General features: G+C 35.4%; 2 protein-coding genes across 9 annotated transcripts; one reads left to right on the top strand and one right to left on the bottom strand.

The window, feature by feature from the left end:
* Positions 1-305: 305 nt before the first annotated feature.
* LOC110813891 (uncharacterized) lies at positions 306-14,230 on the top strand. Of its 8 annotated transcripts, none has more exons than XM_088219551.1 (12): positions 317-496; positions 1,044-1,299; positions 3,315-3,413; positions 4,221-4,324; positions 5,402-6,240; positions 6,349-6,471; positions 6,595-6,683; positions 6,772-6,972; positions 10,146-10,551; positions 11,265-11,280; positions 11,405-11,488; positions 11,986-12,092. In XM_088219551.1, exons 2-11 carry the CDS (start codon positions 1,177-1,179, stop codon positions 11,424-11,426), a joined length of 2,022 nt encoding a protein of 673 aa, XP_088075677.1. In that variant the 5' UTR covers positions 317-496; positions 1,044-1,176; the 3' UTR covers positions 11,427-11,488; positions 11,986-12,092. The 8 variants fall into 8 exon arrangements, with proteins under 8 accessions (XP_088075675.1, XP_088075677.1, XP_088075678.1 ...); XM_088219548.1 differs by lacking the exon at positions 11,265-11,280 and adding an exon at positions 13,952-14,230 and having other exon boundaries at positions 320-496; positions 10,146-10,547; positions 11,986-12,409; XM_088219547.1 differs by lacking the exon at positions 11,265-11,280 and adding an exon at positions 13,941-14,230 and having other exon boundaries at positions 320-496; positions 10,146-10,547; positions 11,986-12,409.
* Positions 14,213-16,884, bottom strand: LOC110813903 (putative peroxidase 61). The gene is made up of 4 exons (XM_022041185.2): positions 16,501-16,884; positions 16,216-16,395; positions 15,692-15,851; positions 14,213-14,798 (listed from the first exon to the last, which is right to left on the bottom strand). Exons 1-4 carry the CDS (start codon positions 16,756-16,758, stop codon positions 14,377-14,379), a joined length of 1,020 nt encoding a protein of 339 aa, XP_021896877.1. The 5' UTR covers positions 16,759-16,884; the 3' UTR covers positions 14,213-14,376.
* Positions 16,885-17,633: the final 749 nt, after the last annotated feature.

Below are 17,633 nucleotides of genomic sequence, written 5' to 3'. Positions count from 1 at the left end.
TTCGTTTCATAGAATTTTTACGGGTTTTATATTTTTATTATCTCGGAATTATTGGCATTAATTTGAATGGTCTAATATATTGATCTTTGTAAATGTATCTTAAGGACTAATAATGAATATATTGCTTACTAAAAAAAAAACTATTGCTTTAATAATTTTTTTTTTGTCTTAATGGTATATAATAAATAATCCAAAAAAATACAATTAATTGTGAGTATTATTATATTATATATAAATTTCATTTTCATAATATTTGTCTGATAAAATAAAAATAAAAAATAAAAAAGGAAAAACTTGGGAATGGAGATTGGTTGGAGAAGAGACCAAACATAATTCAAGGGAGAACACGAAGGAAACGAAGCAGAGAGAGAGAGAGAGAGAGAGAGAGAGAGAGAGAGAGAGAGAGAGGGAGAGAGAGAGAACAGTCTGTGAGTAAATGACAAAACGGAGGAGAAGATCCTCCTGCTTCACCTTTCTCGTCGTTACATTTCTTCAGGTAAACATATATCTATATCTATATCTCTATCTGTGTCGACACGTGTGATTTTATATACAAACAAATGTGTATATAGAGACAATTTACACGAGCATGTCTGTGCATATGTTGTATCTAAGGGGGATTCCTGTTTGTTTGGATCAATGATCCGATCATCGCTCTTTTGATTATTGATTCATTTTGTTTTGTTCATTTCTTAATCGTTCTGTTCTTCACGGTCGTCTGTTTTCGTCTGCATTTGCTTGGTTTTGCTCCACCTCGAGAACGAGACCAAGTCTCTCTGTCTCTGTCTCTCTCTCTCTCTCTCTATTTTTTTCTTCTGGTGTTTTGAAGTTTAAATTTTTGGTAGGATTCCAATGTATTGGTTTTAACGATTGAGTTTATTGATTGTGTTAAATTGTATGATTTATTGATAACTGTTTAAAATTGTAAGATCAGAGTTTTATTTTATTTTGGTGGATATTTGCTTTTTGTATTTCTTGAGAAACCAAAAGCTCTGGTTATGGAGGCGTTGATAGTGTATGACATGTAACTTTTTTATTTGCAGTTGTTAGATTTCTGAAGTTGGTTTCATATCGGGATAAGATATTAGAGGCTGAGAAGGTGAGAGTTGGTGGAGAATTAAGCAGAAGAGGGTGTTTTGAGGTAAATTTTGGCAGGTGGGGAGGGTGTCAAGTCTGATGTCTTGTGGGGGAGAGGGGAAGCAATGGACTTGTGGAAAACCTGGGGCAGTGAATTTGCAAAAAGTGAGTTCTATAGTACGCGATATTGGCGAGCCTTGTCTTTCTCAATCGCCTATAAAGGTTGCAATAGCTATAAGACTCCCTCATTTACTTTTTCTTTTTATTCTATCTATGTTGCACAGATATAGCTCAAAAGTTGTCCTCAATAATATCGAATATCTCTTACTTGATTATTATTAGATAATATTACATGCCCTATCAGACAAAAATTGAATGTCAGACGGATGCAATTACTCTTATTTATAAAGTGCTTTCTTTGATAAAAAGGTTGCCACAATTTTTACGGAAGGAATAGGAACACAATTGGAAGTAAAGGCATGGAAGTGTTTGTAACATAACTAATGCTCACTAGGAATGTTTGCTGCTCTGTGAAAATGCTGCATGGTAATAAAAAAAAATTGATCTTCAGAATGTATAACATATATCCATTTACTAGTGTATTTTACCCCATTCTACTTTTGTGAAGAATACCATACTGCTATTACATTATAGTATATTTTTTCACCTTGTCCCATGCTCTTGGTGCATTACACATTGAGTTTTATTTTAACTAAACTATAAGTAAGCATGGAAACTATTGAAGGAGATCTTCTCACCATCGATTCTTATATTTTCTAGCATAATATCATATTTCTCTTTTATGTCTATGTTGGGGCACTTAGACCTCTATGTTGAGGCACATTAGTTATGACTTCTTCATGGTATCGGCTTTAGCTTCCAAAAAATAATGTCGGAAATACATTTCAACACAACCTCATGAGTGGAATTTATGTTATTATGCGAAAAAGGAATAAACCCCCAAAATTGCTATTATTGGAGGCGGAGTGGAGGGTTATTTTTCCATTTTGGTGTAAAATGTTTACTGAATTGTTGATTCTTTTCATTATTCATTGAATCTGAAAATGATATTAGATAGTCCTTAACTACTACACATTCCCTAGAATGAAAATTAGTTCTTTTGTCCTTAAGTGAAAATAAAAAGGAAAGATATTGAAATGTCTAAAAGTGGAAGTATTGAACAATTCTTGAAGCAAGAAAATAGCTCTTTCAACTCTTCGACGCTCCTGCATTAGGGCCATCCTTCAACATTTTGAGATTTGTCCCTGGGTGCTAGAGTTGGTCTCCTCTACTAGGATAATATATCTTCATAAAAATAAAGGAAGATCCATTAAAATGGTATAAATATTACTCTTACACTAAACTTGAGATCATTTTGGCATGCAGTGCTCTTATACGGTTATGGATGATGCGCTAGACTCGATGGCTTCTTTTTATTTTACCAATATCGACTTTCTGCATAATCTAAGGATTTTCCCCTTTTTATGTATAGTTTGGTGTTCCCTTTTCTTCTTTTGGATGCTCTTCTTTTAGTAACTTACTGCATACTACAGTCTTGTTTACTGTGTCAGGCGTTGGTTTTTTTTTTTGGATAAAATACTGGATTCCCTACGTACTGAAAGATGGGCTGGATGATGATAAATTTATCAGCGCCAAGTCTTGGCAACCTGTTCTCTTTCTCTCTCTTGTCAGGATGTTGTGAATATTGGTGCACTGCAGAAGGTAACATGTTGTTTCCAAGAGATAAGGCTTGACGAAGGTGGACAGAGGATATGTTAGAGTATATAACGGGAATTTTATAGAGACTCCTATGGAATGTCTGCAGTGCTCTCCTTAAAAAAATCTGCATTTCATCATTGCATGGTGAATATTTAGATCATCTGTAGTTATGGTTTTTTTTTTAGGGACACGGCATCCATTTTGCTTGAACTTGTTTGTCCTAGAAAAACATTTGTAATGTACTTGCCAACTTATCATGTATGAATTCATGTTTTCAGATAATATTCCTAATTCTCATAATTGTTATGCTGTATACTAGTGCTGCTGGTTTTTTTTTTTTTGAAAACTTAAGCCATGCAAGGCATGCTACTTGTCCAAGTTGGTTTTGCAATAATTCATTAGCATTGTCAGATGTTATTTTAACTAGTTACTTCTTCTTGGGAATGTAGTTTAAGTATTAAATTTGCCAAATTTCATAAAAGACATAGTTTAATACCCTGTTATTACTGATGTTGTAGGTAAACAAAATGCTTAAGCCAGAAAAGTGGCAGGCAAGTTTTGATAGTGAGGGGAAGGTTTCTGGTTTCCAGAAAGTGCTCAAATTGATTGGTTTGGGGGTACGCTGCTTCGTTGTCGTAAACTTTTCTTAATTTTTGCTCAGCATTTCTTTATTGATAGCATTTTGTTTATTGTCTCTTTCCTTAGATGGTCTTTTTACTTGTTAATGCAATTACAGTGAAGAATAAGTTATACACTTAGGAAGTACGTTGTTTAGGAATTCTTTATGTTGAGACAAATATATCCTTACGCTCAAACCATGTTAATGCCCAGTGTTGTCTCCTATCAAATGGCCTTTCGGATTTTCGTACTTACATTCATATCTCAGTATCTGGATCCTCATAACAGCTCATCTTTTATTTTTGTGTAATTTCTTTCACATTTACTCTTTTCCCCCACCCTCAGGCTGATTTTGCCAGATAATACCATAGCTGGATCTGTTTTATATTTGGAAACTAAATAGCAACATGCTATTACTGTTATTCTTGGAAGCTTTTTATTGTTTTACCATTTGATAACCATAACGGGAAGGGAGGAGGGAAGGTGGATTATCATAGATGGTATATGACGATTGACCTGAAGTAATATATACCCCTCGTAATTGTCTCATTCCCCTCCCCACCTCCGTATACCCTGCCAAAAAGAAAAAAAAAAGGAAGAGCAAGAGAAAAGAAAACTGTAATAATGCTTCCACATGTACGTCCTTTTTACTTCTAAGGTGGTCTGATAGTGCTTCCACATATATGTCCTTTTTACTTCTAAGGTGGTCTGATAGTGCTTCCACATATATGTCCTTTTTACCTCTAAGGTGGTCTGATCAAGAACCATGACTTTAACTCTAATGCACGCTCTCTGCTGGATTTCAGGGTGTGCATCCATCTATAAGGCCGGAAGTTTGGGAATTTCTTCTTGGATGTTATGGCTTGAGCAGTACTGCAGAGTATCGGAAACAGCTTAGGACAGCCAGGAGGTCTAGGCCCTTTTTCATTCTTGCAGATGATTTTCTTTTAATGCTTATTTCTTTGGAAGCAGTGTTTACAAATTGAATTAACTAAATGTTGTTTGTTTAATATGTCCATGTCTAATCATATTTGATATTTAGGCATGCAAAATATTTCAAGCTAATGGGTTTCTTGATTGTTGAATCGGTTCAACATCCAGATCATTATTTTTTGGTTATTTTGGTCTTTTGTTATTGCCTGCATGGGGAACTGCAGGTATATGTGAACATTTTGATTATAAATATTACTTATGATTTGCTCACTGTTTTTTTGTTTTGTTTTGGTTTTTTTTTTTTGTTTCTCGTTATCATCTTTTAATAACTTGAAAATGGGGGATATACTATAAACTACTTTGTAAGGGGTTTACAAGTAGTCTTATTTATTTTTTATTTTGTTTTTGCAGACTACTATTCTTTCTTCCACTGACAATTTGGTAGTTGTGATTTTTTCTTCTACATTGAATTTAATAATTGATCTACAAATGGAATTACATTTGATGAAACCACATGACAGCTTTATTAAATCTTTAAATTAAGAACAAAGTTAATCATGAAAGTAACAGAAGGCTAGAAGTTGGTGTAACATCAGTTACAGCAATTATTTCAAAAAAAAAAATCACTTACAGCAATGCTTATTCTTTCTTCTCATTAGAAATAATTCTATAGATAATTATTTCCTTTGGGGGTTGAGGGGGGGTTTCTTTTAGAAAGTTGGGATTGCATCCTGGTTCACACTATTGATTTTTTTCTTTGAAATAAAAGAAGTTGTATTAAAAGATCAGTACCAAAGGGCTACAACCTATTTACGCAGCCTTTACATCTCTATCAAATGATGTAATACCATTCCCATTTCAACTACATCAGAAATAGGTTCACACTATTGATACACAAGCTTTTTAGTTTAAGATGATAGTTTTGTGGTTGCAACCATGGGATCAATTCAGCATATTTTTTTGTATTTTCTATGTATTTTATGCGGCGAGCTTCGTATAATCATGCATCTAAATAATCTGCGTTTATTAAATACTTTACGAAATTTGTGTGCAGGGAACGTTACAATGACCTGCTTAAGCAATGCCAAATGATGCATTCGAGCATAGGAACTGGTTTACTTGCATATGTGGTGGGTTCAAAAGTTATGGATATGAGAACATCCTCCAAACAAGAGGAGGGAAAGGAAGCCAAAGTTGAAAATAGACAAGCTTCCACCAGTAGTACTAACAAATTAGATAGTAAACATGATTGGAATAATAACTGTACAGATACTTCATACACACACCAAAGAGAAAGTTCTAGTGATTCAGCTGACCTTGTTAGTGGAAGGGAAAGCCCTGACAGTGCAGCATATGACTCTTCTGTACCTAATTCTGGTCCGCTTGACTGCACTTCACCTGCAGAGTACGAGTCTTCCTTAAATAATTCTGGTCCACTCGACTCTGCTTACATTGGAGGGGTTGAAGGATCACAGTATGCAACAGAAACTTATTTTGATTTTCCTCCTTTACCAGTCACAGATTTGTTTGGGAAGAGTGAAGAAGACGAGAAAGAGTATGCTATGAGTGATTACAAACCTTCTGCACAGCTTAAAATGAGATTTGAGGATGACAGAATGCATAGTTTTCGAATTAATAACAATGCTGATTTAATTATGGAATCAAGTGGATCGCCATCAAACAATGTAATGTCTAAGGTTGGCTCTGAAATTGAAATGATTTGTCCTGATCCCAGTGAAACATTTTTGCGTTCCAGTTTTAAAACAGAAATAGTTAATGGTTTAAGGATATCGGATGCTCCAGAAACGCCATTTATAAAGACAGCTGCATCCCAAGGTGGGACTGTCAGTGAGGACCGAGTTTCGGAATGGCTTTGGACTTTGCACCGAATAGGTAACTTACTAGTCTTTTGTTATGTAGCTCATTTTTACACAATATTCGGTTTTACAAATAATTGCTAGATAGGTTTTCTTTATTTGCTGACTATTGTTTTTCTCTCAGTTGTTGATGTGGTAAGAACAGATTGTCACCTTGAATTCTATGAGGATACAAGAAATTTGGCTAGGATGTCTGATATCCTTGCCATTTATGCGTGGGTTGACCCTGGAACTGGTTATTGTCAAGGTATGATCCTGCTTATAATTTGTTTGGAAGATCTGTTGAGTTATGTTGCTACTATATTTTTAGCAAAGTCATCTTGGAGATATTCTTCAGCTATTTCTTACCTAGTAACTCTTTTTGGTATAGGTATGAGTGATTTGCTGTCTCCTTTTGTGGTTCTTTTTGAGGATGATGCTGATGCATTTTGGTGCTTTGAAATGCTCATTAGGAGAACGGTATTTTCTACTCTTAGTAATTTGTGAAGAATGCTGTGGCCTAAACTCTATGTTCTTTACTAATACATGGTTATCCAAATTGCTACAGCGTGCAAATTTTCAAATGGAAGGACCAACTGGAGTGATGAAGCAACTACAAACTTTATGGCACATATTGCAACTGACAGATAGAGAAATGTTTTCTCACCTGTCACAAATAGGTGCTGAAAGCCTCCATTTTGCATTCCGGATGCTCTTGGTACTCTTCCGTCGGGAATTGTCTTTTAATGATGCCCTCCGGATGTGGGAGGTTAGAAATCTTACCCTTTCTCTTACTGGATCCTTTACACTAGACTAATGTCAACATATAAGTCAGCATCATCATATTACATCCAGGAGATAGCAAGCTGTTGTAGTCTCATACTCCGATGCTAAACAGTTGACCTATAAAAAAGTGCTGAAACTTTAATTTCTGATCGGATGTGTAATGCAATTCTTTTTTGTGGGTAAGTTAATTTCTTTAGGTAGTGTGAGATTTGAAGAATATTCTGAAATGGTTATATAGCTGAGTTTGAGGATGCTATGAAGACATCTAGAGCAGCTTTGTACAATGAAGCGCTGTTGAGAAAAATGATGTTTGGTAATCATGATTTAGAAATTTTTACAGTGATAATCTTTTTGTACGTTCATCTTTCTGGTTTTTTTATGAAGATCCAAAATCAAGCTCTTGGCATGCGTGGCTTTGAGAAGGGGTGCATAAACTTTTAATGATTATTAGTTTTTTAAGATTTTACTCAAAATCTCCTTATAAATTATGGCATTCATGGCTTTTGAGGGTGTGCTCAAAACTTTCAAGGACATTTAAGTTCAATCATGTCAAAATAGTTTCATCATGTCCATAATTTCTAATGGATGAAAAAGTTGTCTCATAATTTAGTCAGGTAACAATTATTATGCTCTATTTATTTATTTGAATACCAAAACAAGTTACTTGTTATAAAAGTTGACAGACGCATTTTGACTTTTCTGCAAAATTTTGGTAATTGGTAGTTGAACACCACTTCCATCATGAATATGATTGTCAAGTGCCAAATATAGTCATGTCTTCATCTCAAGGGGATATCAACCTATACGCCCCTGATCTACCACTTATTCCATCTAAGTTTAACAGGGTGAGGGGCCGAATCCTCCTCTTGAGCCTATTAATGACATTGCAAGATCGATCTTGCAATGTCATTAATAGGCTCAAGAGGATCTTGTTTTAAGATGAAATAAAGAGACAAAGGATTCAAGGAAGAAGAGGAATTTGCAGAAAACTTTAATGAGAAAATGAAAAAGCCTGATTGTATCTAATCTTGTGTTGATTTTCCGTTATCTAAACGAATAATCCAACTATCCTAACAAACCCTTACAGTTATTATTTTTAGATCCTGACATTACTCTCCCAATGAAAGCATCCTTGTCCTTGAGGATGTTCATCAGCCCACACAAGGACTAATTTCACTTTTGCCTGGAATTGGATTTCACTCTTGTATGCAATACCAAGAATCCTCCTCTTCTACGAATTTTGTTTGGATTGAAATGTTTGGATGCAACAATAAACTAATAAGGAGTATCATGAAAAAAAGCATAACCAGAACGTGCATCAAAGGCAACAGCAACATGATGGATCTTTGTTCCAGAATTTGACAGAGCATTTGGTGTGAGGAACAGAAGCTCTGGGGAAACAACATGATAAGCAAATAAACTACTTGTAAGTGGCTGTAAGAACCTTCTGGAGGTGACCAACTTGGTTGGGGCTATACATAAGATGTTCAATCTCTCTAAACAGGTTATAGATACTGGTAGCTGATAACAGCCACCTCTATTTTCCCCATGGTTGCAAGTAGAACTGGAGGGCACTTCAGTTCCGGGTTCTTCATAACAGAGTTACTTAGATGTTCCTCTTTACCTCGACAAGCAGTGACTCCATCTCCTTTCCACACAAATATGGACTCATTAGCTAGTATCCTTTATTCATTAAAAAGATTAACCGATACTGAGAATGAACCACCACTCAATCTTCCATATCCAGTACCTCCCATCTCAAGCTCGCACCTGATGTAATACTTTTAGAAGACAACAACCAATGCTGGTTAGTAATATTGTCAAGTCCAGTTGATGGGTTCTGTGGAACATAAGTTACTTAATGGATATACTCGGTCCATCTTGGCAGTGTCCACGCCATCGCCAACTCTTTTAGTAAGAAACTTGACATTTATATGGGTGAAATTTAACTAATATCTATGCATTTCATGCGTGAATTTGCCAACTCAAATAGCCTTAGAAAAATCATACCCTCTATTCACGCGTTCACCACTGAAAAGAAAATGCATTGCTCGACATAGCTAACTTCTTCACTTGTCTGTTTAACAGTCTCCAGTCCTCCCATTTGCACATTATTGACAACTCACTTGAATTTGATGTGAAAAGTATTTGTTTAAGGGGGTGGTATTTCAAATGCATCAAAAGATCAATTGGTATGGATACATTCGTGTAATGGAAAACCAGCGGGTTCCTAGAAGAATCACCTTTTAAAAATGTCATTTCTGTATGATTCTCAGCCCAAACTTTTGTTAGAAGAATCTTCACAAGTGGTTGGTGTGTATATCTTATGTTATCCATGTGCCGCTTACTTTCTCCCTATTAAGTTTGCAAACTGATTCAATTGTTATTGGTTCCAGTAAGTGCAGAATCAATAGCTTTAGTATGGTTCTGTGGGGAGATTTGATTCTAAGGAGAGATTAAGTTTGGCATTACTTAAAAGGATGAGAAGTTAGAAGTCTCCGCAGGTGAAGCCTTTTTAAGCAAGGTTGAAACAAGCTAGCAGTGGAGGATATTGCCAGAGGACTCCTGCACAGTGAAGCTTCGGTAGATGGAGGGGCAAAACCATAGCTCATTGTTTGCAACATCATCACACTTCCTCAATTTTTTTGGCACAGCTGGCATTGGCTCTCTTGTACAGCAACTTCTTGCTCCAGTTGAAAATCCAGCGACATGCAAAAATCTGGGAACACATACCTGCTACTCTTGATACAAAAGTGAACATTCTTACTTCAGTTGACACAGAATAAAGCCCTGTTGAAAAAGAAGAGGAATTTGCAAAAAAAAAAAAAAAGGCTGCAGAGAAAGTGAATCTTAGAATTTCATTCATATTTCTTGGACACAAAACAATTAAAATTATAATTTTTATAGCTGATGATAATTTACTAAACAACCTAATTGCAAATAACCTTATGCTAATTTTTTTAATAATCTGAATAAACAAACCAGCTAGACCTAATAGACTACAACAGTACTTAATTTTGGGTATTGACACTATGCCAATGCACAAACTCAAGAAACCTCATCTTCGTTGCATTTTTTATTAAGTTTTAATGGTCATGTTCTCCTGACCTCATTTTTAGCTTTGAATTTTTACCAAGAAAATCATTCTTTATGCAGATGATATGGGCTGCTGATTTTGATGAATCTCTGGCCACCACTTTAGAGGAGAACTGTTTAGAACCCTTGGTTATTCAGCTTCCTAAAGATTCTGCAGCTGACCTGAGAGATGAAAACACAGAAGATGGAAATGGCAGCTTAAAGGTTGGCTCACAATCAAAAAATGGAAATGGAGAGCGTATTACATCTGATAGTACTGGAATTAAATCAGCATCAAGCTATCCCTTCTGTGGTTTGACAAGGAGTTTGTGGTCTAGAAATGATCGGCTGCAGGTTTCTACAGTAGTCTCATCGTCTAGAAAAGGGGATGATGAGTTACCTGTATTTTGTGTGGCAGCAATTCTGATTATGAACCGTCACAAGATCATCAAAGAGACCCGATCAATTGATGATATGATAAAGGCAGGTGCATTTCTTAGTACATAGTTTAATTATTGGCATCTATAGTTGCTGCGAGGACATCCAGTAACTTGCTCTGACTTCATCATTTTTCTTCTCTCTCTCCCTCTTTTTTTGTCTGTTGACTGTTTATCACCATGCAGATGAATGCTGGATTACGCTCTAGGTTGTAGTCAGTGCTATTTAAAATATCCTTAATAAACAAAAAAAAGCCTGTGCTGATGAAGATGGATTTGATATTTCAGGTTTCTGATTGGTCCTTATCAGCTGATAATTGAAAACTAAGGCCTGGTCTGGTTGATTGGTTAGATTGGAAATGATGTAGAGTTTTTAGTCAAGCTTTAGATGCTTAATCTTTGTATCTGAGGTAGTTGCTAAGCATCATTTTTTACTTAAGATCTCTGAATGGATTTATAGAGGCCTATGCCTGCAATTAACTATCCCAAATCATATGTTCTTATTGTAGCTGAAAATTGTTTATGTTATTCACTGTTGAAAATATATAGTCATGCAATAGCATATGTTTTGTGAATAATCTACAGATCATGCACTTATGGTACAACCCGCTTGATGAGCCTATATTACCAACTTAATTGCAGCCTTTTCATGTCCTTTCCTTCCATCTTGTTGTATGTATTCTTTTCAACTTTTAAAGCTTGGACATTCTTGAGGTTGTATTGGCGCTTTGACTTTTGTTTCTTTTTGGTTGGGGCCTCCTAGAACTTCTACCATACAGGTATCTAAAGGCATGAGTCTTCTTTTTATTTGTGTGGAAATTGAGAATATTTTTTTTGGAGAAAAGAAAGAAAGGATGTGTTGGTCTAATTTTCTCTAGTTTACACCTCATCATTGTGATGCAGATTTTCAATGATAAGCAGCTGAAAATTCGTGTCAAAAGATGTGTACACACAGCTATCAAACTTCGGAAGAAATACTGTTACAAGGTTCATGCTCATTTACTTGTTTTCCTACCCATAAGTAAGAAGGGGTATTGCATGATTTTGGTTTCAGACTAAATTTCATCACCTCTGTTTCACATTTACAGTGTGTTTCCATTGGCATAAATATGTTAGCTTTTGCATCTTGTCAGATGGTTTTGTTGGTGAGAATTTTGTTCTTCTCTTCCTCATAGTCGTGGCCTACCTTTTTCTGGGAAGTTGGACATTGAGACTTCTCTGAAGATCCACTATTTTGACTTACTGTAATTTCATTAGTTTGAAACTACTAGGAAATCTGATTATCCAAAATACCTGTGTTTGAACTTGCATTATCATAATAGCATATAGCTATATGGTTAGTGATTAATCTCGATGACCTTTTGAAGCTGTCAAAATTTTAGAATTTTTCCTGGATATGAATGTTAGCATTAACAACTGTAGCTTGCTATTTCATTTGTTCATGTTTGCCTTTTCTAAAATCAGAACTTTTTTTTCCAAATAAGGTAATGAAGAGTAAGAGCCAGAACCAGAGTCAGAGCCAGAGCGAGAACCAGAGTGATAATCAAAGCCAGAGTGAGGACCAAGGCCAGAGCCAAACCCATGCCCAAAACCAGAGTCAAACCCAGAGTCTGAGTCAGAGCCAGTGCCAGAGCCAAACCCAGAGCCAGCGCCAGAGCCCTTCAACTCAAAACAGTGATTAAGGCAGTGCCATTTTTCCTATGAATGTCTATCACAGACGCACACTATGATGCTGAAGAACAGATATGACGCTTAGAGCTTGTATTTATAGTCAAGGATTCCTAGTTTCACAATGGTGTTAAAATTTCTGTTAATTATATCATCTATGATGGAGGAAGCAAAAGTGCTTTTGCCTTTCGAAGTTCCTTCCTGTGGTCTGTGCTCCATCATCTGTTACATCTTTCTAAGGTAATTACTATCTTTTCTGCCTCCTTTTATTTTGTGATGTTGATTGTGTCAAGAACGTGCGTTCACATAACGTTAACAGGAAAGGATCAACAGTTAAGCTCCTTGGTACTAGTTAAAAGGCTTATTTATCAATTTTCTCTGGGTGCATGTCAATTCAGATAAAAGTAACAAGACGCAATTTTGTTTAATTTCCTGTTAGATATAGTGTTAATATTTATGCAAGCTGGTCTATCATAAATCATCAGGGCTCAAAATGATGTTTCCACAAACTACATGGTTTCCTAGATGGGTTTTTCTTTGGATTAAACCAATCTTCCTGCTAAAGAGTTCAGCAGTTCATCATAAATTTAGTAAAGTAAATGAACAATACCTATTAAAAAGATACTGGCAAAGTTGTAACATCTGGAAGAAAATAAATAGATTGGAGTGTAAATATGTGGCATTTGATCTTCTTGACTGGTAGCACATTTCCATTTAGTTGCTCAGATCCATACATCAACAAGGCCAACAGTATAATCTTCCTGAGAATGTTTGTACCTTATAGATATTTTGTTGTTTGTATGGTTCTGCTGAGTTTGGTCTAGTATGAACTTGAAGATTCATGTTGCTGCTGAACATCTACTAGGCCTTCTGATCAGTGCTATCCTTTCTGCTGGCAAAATTCTCATATCTTTTGACCAGCATGTTCTATGCTCAATTAGTCATCACCTTTCCCTGATCCTGAAAGAAATATCCAATCTTCTTTTCCATAGATTCTTCTCGGTAGGAACATACAGAATTTTTGCTATCTACGCCGAATATGAATGTGCAAACCATGGACGATTTTGGAACAGTATGAATCGGCATTTCTTTGAAAATTCCAGATGTTAAGTAGTTCATTTTGTGGTCGTTATCTGACCTCTTTTCTCTTGATGTGCATGATTTCCTTATTCTCCTTCTGGGCTTTTTTGCATCCACTTGGTTGATGCTTTGGCTAATCATTATTATACTACGTATTCAAAGAGCTTTCTGTTGTAAACACAAACTTTTATCTGTAGTTCCTGTCTGTTTATCTCCACAAAAAAACAAAAGAAAAAAATCTGTAGCTCCTGTCTGTGCTTTTCAACAAGGATTATGATCTACTGCAACCTTCGTTAAGTTACTAGCAGGGTGCCTGGACATTCTTCCAGAATTTATTATTGTGTGGATTGTACGTTCCTTAACATTTTCTAAATTCAATAGAATTATGCAATAATCATTTGCTCCTGTTAAGGTTTTAGGAACACGATTGGGGATAAAATATAGATACATATACAAATTTATGTACGTGCGCGTGTCTGAATATGTATATATGTATATATGTATGTTTACAAGTTTATGTGTGCATCTAGATCTTGATTATTTTCTTTGCAGTGACTTTTTTTTTTGCCTCTTTTAGTAAAAGGTAAGCATGTTAGTAAAAGTAATTGCTGGAACTACTTGTGTTTATTTCTTTGCTTAAAGTTTATGCCTTAGCTAATGGTGTTTCCTTCTTCCTTGCTCCTTCTTGAAGCATTTTAAAAGATTGAAGAGTGGGAAGAATTCTGGTGTTTTGTTCACCTCGATCTGATCACTAGCTGTCATGGATGCCCGCCACAGGTTAGGCAAATGTTATTTGTCCCTTTCCCCTTATGTAATTTGCCTTCATATAGGTTGAGCAAATTATGTATCAAAATTTTGATCGCTTATCTTTGTGTATGCAAACTCAGAGAAGTACTGTAAGTCAGATGTTATTGGATAGATTTAGAATTTTTTGTCATTACTTGTGATATTGAGGTCATAATAGAAAAAAATTTTACAGAATTTTATTTGGCGGAGGAAACTTTCTTGATGCCCTTATTTGTGAATTATTCCACTCCTAGCATTAAACATTTCCATCAATTCGAAGTGGGCAGTACTTTTTTTTATAGTTAATATGATCAGAATCATCCTATCATGGACATAGTTTTTTAGTTGGGATTTATATATCGGCAATCTCTTCGTATCTGTCCTTTCCCTCCAGTCAAAACATTTAGGTTTCCCATCCGACTCATGGACAATGCAAATGATTTCCGGAAATCTTCAAAACCCTGCAATTCTGTCACAATCTCCTTTGTGATATCACCAAAGAGTAGCTGCTGATCGACTCCTAGGACAACTTTTTTTGATAGAACTCTGGAGAAGTAGGATGATGTGAATGTGTAATTTGAGCCTGATTCTGGGTTTAGGAATACAAGTAGGTCAGTTTGGCCCTTTTGGGTTTTGGGACATAGCTTCCGGAGTTCGGCTAAGAAACTTGCTGCTATGCTTCTGTCTGGCTTTCCGGTATTATTGAAATTGTATAGCCTATCAACAATATGGCTGCAATGTGTTCTTCCCATTGAGTGTGCTCCTGAAACCAATAAGGATATTCAGTCATAAATAAGTTACAGTATCATGAAGTTTAATATTGCCCTTAAGGCTCTACTATCTTCAAGTTTTTTCTTCCTTCTTTTTTCTCTTTCTAGATTCTGTCGTTTTAGGATTTGGAGCGTTCACACTCGGTAAATTGGAGATGTTATTGTATTTATTCTCTGGCTGCAAGACTTCTTTTCCCCGAAAATAGGCCTTGCTCAAATGTAAGGGGCGACATTGATGAACAAAGGTTGATAGGAGTCACCTGTACGCCATATTGAAATGTTGCCTTCTTCATATGGTCGTGTCCTTTTATTTCTACTTACCTCCTGCTTTCCTGATATTGAAAGCTAGAAACTGGACGGTGAAATGGTGCGTGTTGGTGTGTGTGTAAGGCCTCTTTGTTTGACCCAGCAAAATTTTGCAACTTTACTTATCTCCTGCTTTTCTCAATATCTCTTTCTTTCATGTAGGCTTTAGTGTGTTCTATCTCCTGTAACTGTAAGACTATTTAAATTGCAGTCTGTAATGCCCAAGGTGTTTTCTTCAACTCTTTCTCTTTTTATTTTGTTTTGTTATTTTCTTATAAACGACTTAGAAATGTATGTAGACTGTTTAGTTGTAGAAAACATGTATAGTTTGCTGAAAAAGAAACAGGATTAAGAACAAGAAACTGTCATATTTTCACTATTACTTTTCAATTTTTTTTTTTTAAATTTTCACTATCTATATATGTTTTCATGAAATTTAGAAAATATAAACTCAGAAAAGTTTTTGGCAACTAAACAAACTCCAAGTATACGAATCTGCTTTCTTAGTTGTCTCCCTTTTAATATCGAACAGAAAATAATTTACTCTTGACTGTATTGATAAAGATTGTAGCTTCCTTACCTAGGAGAGTGGTCAGGTCAAGGATATCTAATCCTTTAGAGGTGAAATATGCCAATGCCGCTTCCCACGAGATGGATGGTGATGGAAGATCGACAGATGCTGCCATCGACTTCATGCCGTCCCTTCTGCCTGTAAATACTGGATATGATGGTGCTCCTGCCTGTTAATTTTTTATTGTCACATAGAATCACATTCATTAATATCATTAGTCCTGCTTCTGCTTAGGCACAATCTAGTCCTATTTTTACTGCTCTCTCAATTCTTTTAAACACCAGGCAGCATTTGGTAGCTTTATTCTACAACACCATACAAATCTACGGTAAGACCATACAAATCTATGGTATTGTTCAATATCAAAATTTTAAGCTACCAAAAATAGTAGGGAACAAAACTATAATAAATTTGTATTATACCAAGCTGTGCTGGTACTATATGCTAACAAAACACTATCTAGGTTTCTATCAATAACCACTTAGAATATAATGAAAAGTCCGTATGGGAGATTATGTAAGAGATGCTTTTACCAAGTGAACAGCATCTCTAGTGGCAAGATTTAGAATATCAGCGCAAGAAACTACTCCAGGACACCGCTGCTCAAGAACAGTTTTGATCTTGTCGATCACCACAAACCCTCCAAGGCCTATGTTCTGTGGTGCAGTCTTCTCCGAGTTAGGCACGTCTAGTAGAATAGATGCATCACAGCCCTACATTTGGTTGACCATGATTTAGATCCATCCATGATTGATTAGGAAGATTAGGAAAGCAAATGAAGTCTCGTATCAAAAATAAAACAAGAGAAAGAGACTTACGGTTACTAAACAATCCGAGTAGAGCAAGCGAAGTAGCTTAGGTGTGATGCTCTTGTCAGACTGCCAAAACCTTTTCACTTGGTACTGTATATAAGCTTCGGCATCATCACATGTATTGTGGACCTTGTAGTAATGCCATTGGAGCTTCACAGGTGTCGGCAGCGACGTGGCGGCCTTCACGTCTGCCGGCAAGAAGCTTAATACTGCAAGAGCCAACAGTGGAAGGATCGTAACTGCTGGTTGATCTCTTTTCTCCATAGATATATTTAGGCCTCCTACCACTCTTATCTCTTGATAAAAAATGCCTGCACACCACACCAGACTAGATCAGACCAGTTTCCTCTCTGGTGTACATATAAAATGCACCGCTATATCTACCCTTAAATATAGTCTCGACATTGTAGGATACACCTAGATTGCTTGATTCTTACAATTCTCAGAAGGTGGATTAGATTAATTTTAAAGGAGTATATGGTAATTTAAGTTGACGGGTCTTTTTTTTTTTTTTTTGAAACTTTTCATTATTTCTTAAAGAATGTAGTTTTGTTCTCTATATTATATACAATAAAATTAAGTTTAGGGGTAATAAGCAGAGGTTCACATCTTGTAATATGATTTTATTTGTTTCTATCCATGTGATTTTATTTTATATATTTCATGAAAATGTTTAGTTTTTAGAGTATATAAAGGTTTAAGATTAAATAAATCAAAATTTACACAGAAAATTCTAAAAATTATAATACAATAGGCTTGAAAACAAACAATTTCATAAAATCCAGGGTCTGTATTGCAACAAATCAAGATTGCAAGAGTGAAATTGTATTACATTGAAAACAAATTTAAGAATAGTATAGAATTCATTTATAATTTACATTTAGTTTTGATAAAAAGAGTTGTAATGCATATATACACATACATATATACATATATATATATATGAATGTCATTACTTATGATTTAATTTTAATCACTCATGTTTAAAGTTATAATTTCATATGATTTAAATAAGTATACTCTTACAAAATTAGTTCTACACAAATTTTAGATTTATAATTGAAACATAATATACATAAAGTTATTTAAATTAATTGAGAGCATTAGTTTAGGCTGTACACATGGACCAAGGCGTTCTA

Source organism: Carica papaya, chromosome 5 (genome assembly GCF_054855325.1).
Source record: "Carica papaya isolate Zhongbai chromosome 5, ASM5485532v1, whole genome shotgun sequence".
In the NCBI taxonomy this organism is placed as follows: Eukaryota; Viridiplantae; Streptophyta; class Magnoliopsida; order Brassicales; family Caricaceae; genus Carica; species Carica papaya.
Note: the sequence above shows the minus strand (reverse complement) of the source record. Positions and strands in the feature narration are given on the sequence as shown.

Excerpts from the sequence above, each read along its gene's own strand:
- LOC110813891 (XM_088219548.1), top strand. The coding sequence starts at position 1,177 with ATGTCTTGTGGGGGAGAGGGGAAGCAATGGACTTGTGGAAAACCTGGG. Across the intron at positions 3,414-4,220 it reads TCAAATTGATTGGTTTGGGG|GGTGTGCATCCATCTATAAG; the intron begins GTACGCTGCTTC and ends GCTGGATTTCAG. Across the intron at positions 10,548-11,404 it reads CAATTGATGATATGATAAAG|ATTTTCAATGATAAGCAGCT; the intron begins GCAGGTGCATTT and ends ATTGTGATGCAG.
- LOC110813903 (XM_022041185.2), bottom strand. The coding sequence starts at position 16,758 with ATGGAGAAAAGAGATCAACCAGCAGTTACGATCCTTCCACTGTTGGCT. Across the intron at positions 16,396-16,500 it reads ACTCGGATTGTTTAGTAACC|GGCTGTGATGCATCTATTCT; the intron begins GTAAGTCTCTTT and ends AACCAAATGTAG. Across the intron at positions 14,799-15,691 it reads TGACCTGACCACTCTCCTAG|GAGCACACTCAATGGGAAGA; the intron begins GTAAGGAAGCTA and ends TATTGGTTTCAG.